A 13,644-nucleotide genomic window follows, 5' to 3' on the forward strand; every position below is an offset into this window, starting at 1 on the left:
GGGGTGCTGGAGGGCCCGTGCGCTTACCTGTCCTCCATAATAAAACTCTTCAGAGTCATTATCCCCTTCCGAGTCTTCTTCCACCGCACTGTTCTGTCTTGACTCCTTAAAATAACAGAGCGAGAGGACAACTTCAGTGGTCAACCGCGTTTGCTTCCCGAAGAGAAAGTAGCCAGCGGCCGTGCAGGGAGGTCTCTGCATGTCCTCTGGGTTTTTTGGGAGAACGTTCTGGGTGCACATGAGCCAAGAACAGGAGAGACAGGAGGCGGCCATGTGGGGCATTCAGTGAGCTCTATGCACTTCTAACCTTCTCTGCTTATCCTGGTTCATTCAGTGTGATGTTTTATGTCTACATCAGAAACCACATATCAGCAATTACAGCTTTGAGTTTGTCCTGATGGAACAGCTGACAGGCTCATGCTGATTCAATTTTGTACATTTTGCTTTTCAATTACAGTTTGCATTCCATATTATCTTGCATTGCTTTCATTTGCACCGATTCAATTTTTTTATTAAAAAGGTTCTCAGCATTATTGTCGCAGATGGTCCTCACTCCCACTGCCAACTCTACACAATGGCATGAAAGAAAAGACGCCTGAATCCGATAATTAAAAAATCAAATTATGAAAATAAATATGAATCACATTATTTAAAAAAAAAACTTTCAGAATACAGAGACTGCTTTCAATTTCAGACTCAAAAGGACATTTAATTAAATTTGCTTGAACTTGAAGGTTGAGTTTCTAATTAACGAAACCATATCCTTAATGCGTCTAAAGCACACACAACGGAAATCCATCTGAATGAACCCGTGTTACCAATAGTTACTACATCCCTACTTCCTACTTATGTTGAAATAATAAGGCGGGTGGCTCCCTTCAGACAGAAGAGCCTGTTGACCCCAGGTTTTATAACCATCCCTGAATCTACAGGCCAGATTTCAGACTCTTCAGGAAAACAAAAGCCTGGGAGCGAGGATCTGGGCTTGGAGAAATGCCACCGCTCCTGGTGTTAGCCAGGCATGGCTAACGCAGCGGTGCCGGCGTGGATGGGCACCAGCAGGGTGAACCCTACAATGTGAAAGGCGTCGAATTGAGTGCATGGTTTTAAACCCAAGAACCGATGGCTCCATGGCACTCTGGTTGTTGAATGCCTGGTATTTATAGCTTCAGGTGACATTTTCGAAGGGGAGGAGGGAAGCTCGTTGTCCCTGTGGTTGACATTGGCTGGGAATAACCAGAAGCATAGCCCCTCGCTCTCGGCTACCTCAGCTGGAGGGTCACGTTCACCAGTGACACCCTGCGAGCTGTTGGAGGAGGGCGAGTCCTCGTCTAGTCCGTCGCAGGTGCAAGTGGAATTCGTGCCGGACCCCAAGAAAAAGAGTGTTTGAGACTCAGACAGGAGAACGAGTGATTGCTATTTGCATGAAATTAAACCCCTGAGGTTCCTAAGTCCCATTTCCCATTGTCCAGCCACAAAAGAAGTTCATTTGAGGCCACTGCCCTTCCCACACAGTAAGTCCCGAAGACACAGGGTTTGAGTTTCATTCACCATTTGCAATCTTAACCTAAATAGCAATGATGACGTTGACTGCAAATACACAGCAAATTTAAAATAGATTTTATCTTTTAAAATAAATACAAAATATAATGTACATACCTCCCCATTTTCCTTCTGTAATTTGGATTTTATGGATAAGCAACAGTTAATGTCATTTGTTTTTCTTAACTCTGAAAGATATAAATTTAAAAAATCATGTTAGTTTTTAGTATACTATTAACACACATTCATAAGTTTCAACATAAAAATACCTCTTAGGTGATTCCTTTTGCAAGAACATTAAGAAAGATTCTGAAATTATATTATGTTGGGGAGTTACATAATATACCAATACCTTTAAATAAGACTTTTTAAAGTACAATAAATGTATGCACTTAAACAACTGTCAAAAAATAAAAAATAAAATAAAGCACCTGAGATAGAAAATTTGGATGGAGAACCAGATTTCTAAACGCTAAAGATTTATTACCTGTTATATGGGCTAAAGGAAACCAAAACACAAAGCTACCTAATAACCAAATAAATATTAACCTAAGACAAAAAATAGTGTATTCTTATTACCTGTTGCTAGTCGATGAAAAATTACTGGAATTGGCTCTGTAGTAACTAATACATCTTCATCATTTTCTGAACTTGACACATATGTATTATCTGCAAAGAAGTATAGACAATTAAAGGCATAGTAACTTAAAAAGAATACATCCTTTATAAAAATATAAAGTTATATCCTTATCACTTCTAACACTCACAAAGCACACACTGTTGTTCTAGTAAGTCAGAAAACAAATTGCCAACGTATGTGTAAACTCGTTGTGAATGGCTCCTCCTAGGGCTGTGGTCGGCAAACTCATTAGTCAATAAAGCCAGATACCAACAGGACAAGGACTGACATTTCTTTGGAGAGCCACATTTTTTAAACTTAAACTTCTTCTAACGCCACTTATTCAACATAGACTCACCCAGGCCGTGGTGTTTTGTGGAAGAGCCACACTCAAGGGGCCAGAGAGCCGCATGTGGCTCAAGAGCCGCAGTTTGCTGACCACTGTCCTAGGGAAATACAGCCTTTGGGACAGACACTGTCCACATACATCTAAAATGGCCCGTCTGTGGCAAGGAATCCTTTGGATGCAACAGGTTGCCCCAACTCACTGAGCAGGGGCCTTCCTGCTGACTCTCTCCAGGCAGGAAGCAGAGCGGAGGGAGGAAGCTCACCAGGGCCCCAGATGCCCCCAAAAGACTCCATAGCAAGTCCCTAAGGAGTCTGAGCGAAAGCTTCTGTTGTACATCCTATCCCCCAGGGCACTCTAACATACATGTTGTTTCTTTTTCTTAATTTTTATTTTCCAACGATGGTTAATTTTCATATTACTTTGTGTTGACTTCAGGTGTACAGCATAGTGGTTAGACAATCAACCATATGCTTTACAAAAATAAGGGATGTTCTTGAACTGATACAAAGTCTCCCAGTTCTTCTTCCACAAACTAACTTCATCTAAATAACACAACCCAAGTCAAACGCATGGGACACTTCATTACCCTACAGATTCTCTGCTTCTTATGCATTTTTCGTTTCCTCTGGGAAAACATTTTTTTTAAATAAATTTAGGACTTTTCCCTGATAAATCCTTATCTTCAAGTACATGCTAATACAACAGAATGCATGTTGTATTATCCTACTGTTTATCCTACTTTGCTCACAAGACATACGTGAAATAGCTGTCTAACAAACACTTTATCAATTCAGTAACAAAACGGCCCCATCCTACGCTGAATGATGTATAAAATATGTGAGTTTTAAATATAAAAATAGAGGTACAGAATACCCCTTACACACAACAAACTGAAGCCTGGATTAATTTTTGCAAGGGGAATGACTCTTCAGATGACTGTCTAGATGCACAATCAAAGATCTCCAGTCAAGTTTTCACAATATTGTGTCAGTGCAGCGAGAACATGATGTTTAGTTGACAGGTATCTAAGTCATCACTTTACTTCCAAAGAAACATCTGTGCTGTTTTCAGACCCTGAGATGTGAGGAGAGAGAGTCTCGCGTGTGCATGGCCCAGCCACACGAGGCTCAGCAGACACAGGCTGTCACGCGTGTTCAGAGAGGAGAGAGGCCACGTGCACGCGTGAGGATTAGATCTGAAACCGAGAAGGTTTGCCTCGTTACTTCGATTTGTTTTCATTAGAGATGTTGCCTTATTTCATTTTCACGCAGCATCACGTGAGAGGTTCCTGGGTCACAAGTGGGACCCCAGGTTCAGGAACAGACGTGGCACACACTGGTTTTTTCTGCTCATTCTCTGGAGTCTCCTCTGCCCAGAAGCTTGGGCTTTCGGGAAAGGGTGCAAAAAGCCCTCCATTCAAGGCAGTTTCTAAATTTCTTAAATCCTGTGAAGAGACCAACTGGTTCAAAGCTGCCTGCCTCTGCAGAGACTTAGTTCCTCCCTGGGCGCAGCGCACTCCCTGAAGCAAACTCGTGGAGAAAGGAGAATGAGACGGACGCATGAAGGCAACAGAAGGAGCCACTGAGCAGCGACAGGGGAGACACAGAGCAAGCTGAGGGGTGGGCACAGCCACCGGCAGTGTCTCCGAGTCCCGGAGGGAGGTTTGCCTAAAGCCGTGGTCGGCAAACTGCGGCTCTTGAGCAGCATGCGGCTCTTTGGCCCCTTGAGTGTGGCTCTTCCACTAAATACCACGTGCAGGCACGCATATACAGCGCGATTGAAAATTCATGGCCCATGCCCAGAACTCGGTTTTCAGCCTGGGTGAATCTATTTTGAAGAAGTGGCATTAAAAGAAGTTTAAGGTTAAAAAATGTGGCTCTCAAAAGAAATTTCAATCATTGTGCTGTTGATATTTGGCTACGTTGTTGAATGAGTTTGCCGACCACTGGCCTAAAACATCAAAAGGCAAGTAAATCACAATGTTTCAGAAAACAGGGCCATGAAGGAGGGAACGGTTTATGTAAAGTGTTGTCACTGGAAGCTGTCAGATTTGACTCAAGAAAGCAGTTTGGCCCTGGCTGGTGTGGCTCAGTTGGCTGAGCCATATCCTGGGCACTGAAAGGTGGCTGGTGGATTCCCAGTCAGGGCACATGCCCAGTTTGGGGTTGGGTACCCAGAGTGGGTGTGTGGGAAGCAACCCATCGATCTTTCTCTCACATTCCCATTTCCCTCTCGCTTTCTCTCCCTCTGTCTCCCACTCTCTCCCTCTCTCTCTCTCCCTCTCCCTTCTTCTCCTGCTAAAATCAATACAGACATAATTTTAAAAAGAAAAAGAGAATGCAGTTTAATGACACACATAGCATCGGGCTGAAGGGCAGGGTGACGTATTAAACATACCGTTTTCTAGGAAATTTCCACCAGTTTGTATTTGGGGTGGTACTGAGGCAAAAATAAAACACTTTTGATTTCTGCTTTTGGCTTAATTTACGCAAACCAACCACGTGTTCAGGTCCCATGACAATATACATGAAATCGCCTCTAAACAGGCCAAACCCCAAGGGCAGGCCCTCACACTGGGCCTCGCTCCGTCCGCGGCCGCCCGCCCAGGGCCAGAGGACAGAGGCAGCGCGGGGAGCGGCTGTCTGACCTCGCCCTCTCCGTCCTCCTCCCGCTGTGACCGTCACTCCGTCATCCCCGCTGTGACCGTCACTCCATCCTCCTCCCGCTGTGACCGTCACTCCGTCCTCCTCCCGCTGTGACCGTCACTCCATCCTCCTCCCGCTGTGACCGTCACTCCATCCTCCTCCCGCTGTGACCGTCACTCCGTCATCCCCGCTGTGACCGTCACTCCATCCTCCTCCCGCTGTGACCGTCACTCCGTCCTCCTCCCGCTGTGACCGTCACTCCGTCACCCCTGCTGTGACCGTCACTCCGTCACCCCCGCTGTGACCGTCACTTTGTCCTCCTCCCGCTGTGACCATCACTCCATCACCCTGCTGTGACCGTCACTCCGTCACCCCCGCTGTGACCGTCACTCCGTCACCCCGCTGTGACCGTCACTCCGTCCTCCTCCCGCTGTGACCGTCACTCCGTCACCCCGCTGTGACCGTCACTTTGTCCTCCTCCCGCTGTGACCGTCACTCCGTCACCCCCGCTGTGACCGTCACTCCGTCACCCCCGCTGTGACCGTCACTCCATCCTCCTCCAGCTGTGACCGTCACTCCGTCCTCCTCCCGCTGTGACCGTCACTCCGTCCTCCTCCTGCTGTGACCGTCACTCCGTCCTGTCCTCCTCCAGCTGTGACCGTCACTCCGTCCTCCTCCCGCTGTGACCGTCACTCCGTCCTCCTCCCGCTGTGACCGTCACTCCGTCACCACGCTGTGACCGTCACTCCATCCTCCTCCCGCTGTGACCGTCACTCCGTCACCCCCGCTGTGACCGTCACTCCGTCACCCCCGCTGTGACCGTCACTTTGTCCTCCTCCCGCTGTGACCGTCACTCCGTCACCCCCGCTGTGACCGTCACTTTGTCCTCCTCCCGCTGTGACCGTCACTCCGTCACCCCCGCTGTGACCGTCACTCCGTCACCACCGCTGTGACCGTCACTCCGTCCTCCTCCCGCTGTGACCGTCACTCCGTCACCCCCGCTGTGACCGTCACTCCGTCACCACCGCTGTGACCGTCACTCCGTCCTCCTCCCGCTGTGACCGTCACTCCATCACCCCCGCTGTGACCGTCACTTTGTCCTCCTCCCGCTGTGACCGTCACTCCGTCACCCCCGCTGTGACCGTCACTCCGTCACCCCCGCTGTGACCGTCACTCCATCACCCCCGCTGTGACCGTCACTCCGTCCTCCTCCCACTGTGACCGTCACTCCGTCCTCCTCCCGCTGTGACCGTCACTCCGTCCTCCTCCCGCTGTGACCGTCACTCCGTCACCCCCGCTGTGACCGTCACTCCATCCTCCTCCCGCTGTGACTGTCACTCCGTCACCCCCGCTGTGACCGTCACTCCATCCTCCTCCCGCTGTGACCGTCACTCCATCACCCCCGCTGTGACCGTCACTCCATCCTCCTCCCGCTGTGACCGTCACTCCGTCCTCCTCCCGCTGTGACCGTCACTCCATCCTCCTCCCGCTGTGACCGTCACTTTGTCCTCCTCCCGCTGTGACCGTCACTCCGTCACCCCCGCTGTGACCGTCACTTTGTCCTCCTCCCGCTGTGACCGTCACTCCGTCACCCCCGCTGTGACCGTCACTCCGTCACCCCCGCTGTGACCGTCACTCCATCACCCCCGCTGTGACCGTCACTCCATCACCCCCGCTGTGACGTCACTCCGTCCTGTCCTCCTCCCGCTGTGACCGTCACTTTGTCCTCCTCCCGCTGTGACCGTCACTCCGTCACCCCCGCTGTGACCGTCACTCTGTCCTCCTCCCGCTGTGACCGTCACTCTGTCCTCCTCCCGCTGTGACCGTCACTCCGTCACCCCCGCTGTGACCGTCACTCCGTCACCCCGCGGGCAGACGGGAAGGCGGGCGCAGAGGGTGCGGGCCGGTCCCGGTGGCAGTAAGCCAGGGGCGAATGAGGACGTTTCCTCCTCAAACCCTTCATGGCAGTCTCCACGTGACCCGGGAGCTGCAGCTGTTTCATCTGCAGACTGTCGTCCAGGACGGGAGGCCCTGGCATGTGTGGGTGAGGCTCTGGGCGCATGCGAGAGGCTCTGGGCGTGTGCGTGAGGCTCTGGGCGCGTGCGAGAGGCTCTGGGCATGTGCGTGAGGCTCTGGGCGCGTGCAAGAGGCTCTGGGCATGTGCGTGAGGCTCTGGGCGTGTGTGTGAGGCTTTGGGCGTGCGTGAGGCTCTGGGCATGTGCGTTAGGCTCTGGGCGCGTGCGTTAGGCTCTGGGCGCGTGCGTGGGGCCCTGGGGTGTGTGGGTGTTGTTGAGGATGGGGAGGTTCTGGCGTGCATGCGTACTGAGGACCACAGATCCTTGATCAAGGCTGTTGAGAGTAGGACCATTTTCTCTCCCCTCCCCCCAGACCATGGGAGCAGGACCCGGATGTACACGGACAAGAGGGGGTCATGGAAAAGGATCACTTAAATGATTGCTTTTATTTTATTTCAACTGCAGCATCATTAGGCCAAGTCATTCCATCATTCATCTCCCATCTAGGAGAAATAATTCTAAATGAAATTACACGGTTGTTATAATATGAATATTTCCCCTGAATATAAGATGTAATATTCAGGTCAACCCCCAAGCCAAACAATTATTATCCCTACTTTATTTTATTTTATTTCATTTTATTTTTTAGCTTGATCAGAACCCAAGTTTCCCAATGAGGTGTAACTGCTATAACAAAATTTGCATTTGTGTGTGCTAGGCCAGTGTATTTTTTATGCAAACAAGATAATGCCGGACAATGTATTGTCCCTCTTTTAAAGATGAGGAAACCAAGACCCAGAGAAATTATGTAAGTAAGTAAAATATTAATGCTACAGTTAGCAGTGGTGAAACTGACTGGATCCAAAAATCAATGCTTTAAGTCTTTAGTAGCAAATATTGTCCCTCAACGATTGCAATTCCCTGTAGAACGTATAACAGGGACGAAAGAATCCATCACCCTAGAGGGAGAGGGTGATGAGGAAGAGTCTGCGGTCCTGCTATAGCAAACCCGTCACCTGTGACTTACATCTACCTCCTGAACACAAGCTCCCATGGAGACTCCACCGAGAAGATGGTGAACCAGAGGCTGCTCTGCTTCTTCCCTGTGTCTTGAAGAGCCAGCATAGCATTTAGTATTCCACTCATTGACATGCTGTTATGTACACCTGAGACTCAACAAAGACTCCCTCAGTGCTCATTTTCTCTAAAGCAAACTATGAAAGGAGTCTCAATACATGGCACAGATTACTTACTATATTAATATTATAAAACGACAAATCTGTTCTTAAAAAATAAACGGGGTGGCACAAACCTGAATTTGAAGGAATCCGCTGACACATTTCCACAAATGTGGAAAAGCAAAGTCCCTATTTTTAAACTTAGATGATGAGCTAATCATTGAGCCATATAACCCAGGAAAGGGGACGGGGGGAAATCAGTGGGGAGTGCCTGAGGGAAATTAGGGGGGGGTGGGGGAGACAAGAACAAACATAAAACAAGAGGAAGAAGAAATAAAGGCAGAGATGAGGGAGACTTTAGATGTATAGACTGCATGCTAAAAAACATGGACATTTCACCAACACAGTAGGCTTTCAAGAACAATTGTTTAAAAAATGATGAAGAAACAGAAAAACAGAACCAATCAATGACCAATCATGGCAGAAAACGAAGACAACTGCCCTAGAACCACCCTTCAAAGCATACCAGACTCAGGAAGATTTGCTTGCAAGTTCTAGCAAATGCAAATGAAAAAAAAAAAAGTTTAATTCCTTTATCATTTTGAAGTCTTTAATAAAGTACATGACAAAATGCACATAATTCTTATAGAGCCATATTAAGATATCTACTAATATAACGTGTCATCTTGTTATTCAAAGGAGAAAGCATATAGGATATCTCAGTAAATGCCAAACAAGAAGTTGATAAAAATTTAATACTAAAAAAAAAAAAAGAAAAAAAGAAAGCGTGATAAGTGAGGAAAGGAATACTTCCTTCTCTGAAAGAAAGCAATTGCAAGCACACTCCCTAATTCGGAGAAGAGACACAAAGCTGCCAACACTCACATCTGTTACTAAACATCATTCTGGATGTCCTCACCAAGGGAGAAGGAGAAGTACAGGTCTGGGTAGTGGAAAGGAAAAGCAAACATATAAGTTTTAAATGATGTCATCTACCTGAGATATCAAGCACATTTACTGTACTCATAATGCAAGTAAATGTAGATTAAAATTTAATGATTGGGAAAATATTACCATACTGATATGTGTTTTAAAGGAAGCTTCATGGAAATACGACGACTAATTCTCCAGTACGAATGGGAATCAAAGCTTAATTACAGGCTTGGTTTTACCACCGAAGGGCACGGCCTTAGGAAATACTACTGAACTTCACTTCTTCAGGTATATGTCCTGACAGCTCTGTCCCTACAAAGACTGACATGTGAAGTCAGTTCCATTATGTGTATGAAAATACTGCACATACAGTGTACTGGCTGCATGGGCCAATTCAAACTCCACCCCAGAATACACGGATCCCTCCATTTGTGGGCAATATGTATGCAGTTTTTCTTTTTATGAATGAAATTATATTGGAAGTTCACTACAAACTGCCCCAAGAAAGGAATTCCATTTTTAAAAAGCACAAATGAAAACCAATGCTTTATTTTCAATTTCAATTTTTCTATATTGTGTTTCCAATATTGTGTTTCCAATGTTCTGTATTGGGGTTCCATTTGGCCACAAGAGGGAGCTGAACATCTGGTTCCCTCGGTTTATGGCAGGCATCTTCCGCCACCTTTCCTGTGCCACGGAGACTTCATGCCTCCAAGTTGGGGTTGGATTGTGGCATCGTTTCTATCCCTTGCAATAAAGTCCTGCACCGCTCATGGCTGCCTCAGGTGAGAGGCACAATAATTATATATAATGTTTACCACAAGCAGTGGGGCTTTTAATTTCCTAAAACGCTTAGCAAACATTTAGCACCAAAAACATTCTATATCATGATACATAAGGGCTGATTGCAAAATCATCTACAAAAAAAATATTTTTTCTTTATAAATATATCTTCCCTTGGTTCTTCCACTACAATCTTCCCAGAATACTTTTTATATGACTATTTAAAAATGGGCTTATCTTTAATAATATGTAACTCCCCTTGTGACATTTGTACAATAGATAGAATAACTATGCTCAAAAAATGGAGATCATACCAAACAAAAGGTAATACAATACATAAAGTATCTCCTGTTTTCAGAAAGGAGTTAATGATTTACAAAATTTTTAAAGGTGACTTGGATCTTACAGGATTAAAATTCAAAATGCACATGCTAAGAAAATAAGTTTCACAACATCCTCCTACACATTATAAACTTAAACTATTTTGTTAAAATACTCAAAGTATATATCACCAAAGTTACTTATATCAACCTGGTCCTTTTATACTGGAAAAGTGTGATCCCAATCACACAGTCTGTGAATAAGATGTCTGGGTTTGGAAGGGAAGTGGAATTTTGTTTCCAATGTATGGCCCTGACAGATGACACCAGTGACGTTGTTAAACATCTGACTGTGCTCGGTAAGAACGCTGGAGTGGAACAGATCCACACAGCGTGGGCAAAAGCCGGTGTACAGTGAGAGTATGCGAAGCACAGGGTGTACGCTTGTATCCTTACGTGTCGCCTTATTTTCCATTCTCACCACTGTACGCCCACGTTGGCCCCACCCTGCGTACGTGAAACACGGGCAGTTAGAATCGGTGTTCTTTGCATTCAATTCTTCCATTATGCCCTTTTTACTAGGCCAGTGGTCGGCAAACTCATGAGTCCACAGAGCCAAATATCAACAGCACAACAATTGAAATTTCTTTGGAGAGCCAAATGTTTTAAACTTAAACTTCTAACACCACTTCTTCCCAATAGACTCGCCCAGGCCATGGTATTTTGTGGAAGAGCCACACTCAAGGGGCCAAAGAGCAGCATGTGGCTCGCGAGCTGCAGTTTGCCGACCACGGCCCTAGGGTAAACGAATCCAGTCCTGTGATCCATGCCACATCGGCAGTGCTTGCTTTGGCCCCTGCTCCAGACAGCAGTCTGGGTGTCACTGGTGAGCAGCATCTTGCTGACATCCCCACATCACCAGAGTGTCAGCGCCTGCGTGGCGGGCTCTGCTGGGATGACGGGGAGCCAGAGAGCCGGCTGACCACAGGAAGACACTTGTTTGCTTTCTGGAAAAGGGGTCTGCGGGCTCTTACAACCTGGCTCTGGGGGCAAGCCCGTGTGGGCCTGGTCATGCGTGTCAGGACGGACACACTGAGCGCAGCCGTGCCTGTGGAGGAGCCTCCTGCAGGGCACCCACGGCCCTGGGTTACTGGGTCCCATCCCAGCTCCTCCTCTCACTCCCAGGCCGCCATCCATCTGCAAAGTGGGGGAGTATGGGGACCATGGCCCCGGAGTGCTGTGAGAACTGCGTGTGTGTCTGCTCCGAGAGATGGGGAGGTTTATTATGTTTAGCCACTACCATCACTTTGGCTGTGACACCGTTACTTCTGATTTTTAATAGTGAAAAGTCAAACTATGCTCCCAAACCAACAGCTGAACCAGGTTTTAAAATGTTTACGTTCATTGCAAGGAGGCGAATGCTGAGGCTGAGGCCATCCGGGGCCCAGGACCCTCTTTCCAGGGGGACTGTCTGGACCCCGAAGGGCATCCTGGTGAGGACAGGCCCTCACAGGCATCAGCAGACTGCTCCGGTGCCTCTCTGTGGCCCCTGCCAACACCCCCCAAACACAGTGACAGGCAGGACACCTCCAGAAGAAAGACATACACAGAGGAACCATGACGTAAGCATTTGTGGTAAAAGTTAAAAGGAGAAAACCATACCTGGGTAATCTTCAGACACGTGCACCGAATAGGACACACTGTCAAGACAGAAGGAGAGAGAAACAAGGTCAAGTGACTGCTGTGGAGGAAACGCTTTCACAAAACAAAAGCAGCCCACACTCCCACGCATCCACACGGAGACAAGTCTGCGCGACACCACGCGACCCGACCAGAAAGCCCCAGCCGATCTCGCGGCTCCTCGAGAAGCTCTTCTGGGCACTGGGACCAGTCACACCCGTGAGGCCCAGCAAGACCCCGGGAGAAGAGCATCCGGGAAGGACTGCGGATGATCGCCTCGGGGACACAGACTGTGGGACAGGAGGACTGTGGCAGACAAAGCAGACACAGTGCCCAGATGGGAGGAGGATGGACCCAGGCCACTCCCAGGCCACGTGGGCTTCCTGCAACAGAACCCCCCCCCCCACACACACACACACACACACACACACTCAGCGTCCCCTGCCCCTCCTGGTCCCACAGCGGGAGAGACTGCGAGCGCCCACCACCACGCCAGCTCCTGCGTCTCCTGTGTAAGAGGTCTGCGGCAGGCGGGGCGCTCAATCTGCTGCTTCACTGCCATGCGCTCCCCAGACCTGCATCCTCCCCTCACGAGCACTCTCACCTCCCACATCCCTTCCAAACGGCCAGGTCAGCGGACTACAGCGCCCTCCTCCTTCACTGCCTTAGCCACCGAGATTCCGTCTGCCACGCAGAGGGGGAGAGTTCCAGGGCCCACGGGGCCCCAGGTCTCAACCCCAGCTGCTCACAGCGCGGCTCCCTGGCCCCAGCTCCCACCCCAGCTGCTCACAGCGCGGCTCCCTGGCCCCAGCTCCCACCCCAGCTGCTCACAGCGCGGCTCCCTGGCCCCAGCTCCCATCCCTCGTGGGTCTTTGCTTCTCACTTGTGTTCTCACACTCTCACCCCTTCCCACACCACACCCTGCCCTCCCGCTGCCTGCATTCGGGCCAAGTGGATGGTACACGGCCACTCCCCACGCATCCTCCCAGGGCCTGCTCCCACCCCCACCCACAGGCCCCCACTTCCCCCCGGGCACCAGGGACAAGGAACACCTGTCCCTCTGTGTGAGACTAACCCATCCACGTGACTCAGGGCCCAGAAACCCACTCTGCATGTGGGGCCTCGCTGTTAATTTGATCTAACGGTGCCAAATCTGAAACGCATCGGAAATTTCTAAGCAAGGAAGTCCAAAAAGATGCACCCACACTGATCTTAACGGCAGCACAATGTAAAATGAAAAAGTGTCCGAACAGCAAGAGTGCCGATAATGCAATTACAGAAGCTGTCTCACACACACACACACACACACACACACACTCACATACACACACACACGTCACACCAGGAACGCGTGAGAAAGGGAGGGTGTGAGATCCTGTGTGATGAAAGGGACAGGGGTTTCTGACACATGGAGGTACATACAAAAATTGGACAGCGGTTGGGAAGCAACCAATCCATGATTCTCTCTCATCACTGATGTTTCTATCTCTCTCTCCCTCTCTCTTCCTCTCTGAAATCAATAACAAAAAGTACATTTTTTTAAAAATGGAAGCACCATTTTCAATACAAAAGAGTAGAAA

At 48.7% G+C, this 13,644-nt stretch overlaps 1 protein-coding gene across 6 annotated transcripts in view; it reads right to left on the minus strand.

The window, feature by feature from the left end:
* PARP8 (poly(ADP-ribose) polymerase family member 8) overlaps positions 1 to 13,644 on the minus strand; it is a 95,872-nt gene that overhangs the window by 41,435 nt on the left and 40,793 nt on the right. For all 6 annotated transcript variants that reach the window (XR_004982996.2, XM_045571262.1, XM_045571263.1 and 3 more), the window contains exons 3-6: positions 12,047 to 12,084; positions 2,122 to 2,211; positions 1,660 to 1,730; positions 28 to 105 (exon numbers count right to left, since the gene is read on the minus strand). Coding sequence is in view for 5 of the 6 variants with exons in the window: in XM_045571262.1 (XP_045427218.1) it covers positions 28 to 105; positions 1,660 to 1,730; positions 2,122 to 2,211; positions 12,047 to 12,084 (277 nt within the window). In the remaining variant the exon portion in view is untranslated. The remainder of the gene's footprint in view (positions 1 to 27; positions 106 to 1,659; positions 1,731 to 2,121; positions 2,212 to 12,046; positions 12,085 to 13,644) is intronic.

The sequence above is a fragment of the Pipistrellus kuhlii genome, unplaced genomic scaffold, assembly GCF_014108245.1.
Source record: "Pipistrellus kuhlii isolate mPipKuh1 unplaced genomic scaffold, mPipKuh1.p scaffold_m20_p_4, whole genome shotgun sequence".
Taxonomy (NCBI): domain Eukaryota; kingdom Metazoa; phylum Chordata; class Mammalia; order Chiroptera; family Vespertilionidae; genus Pipistrellus; species Pipistrellus kuhlii.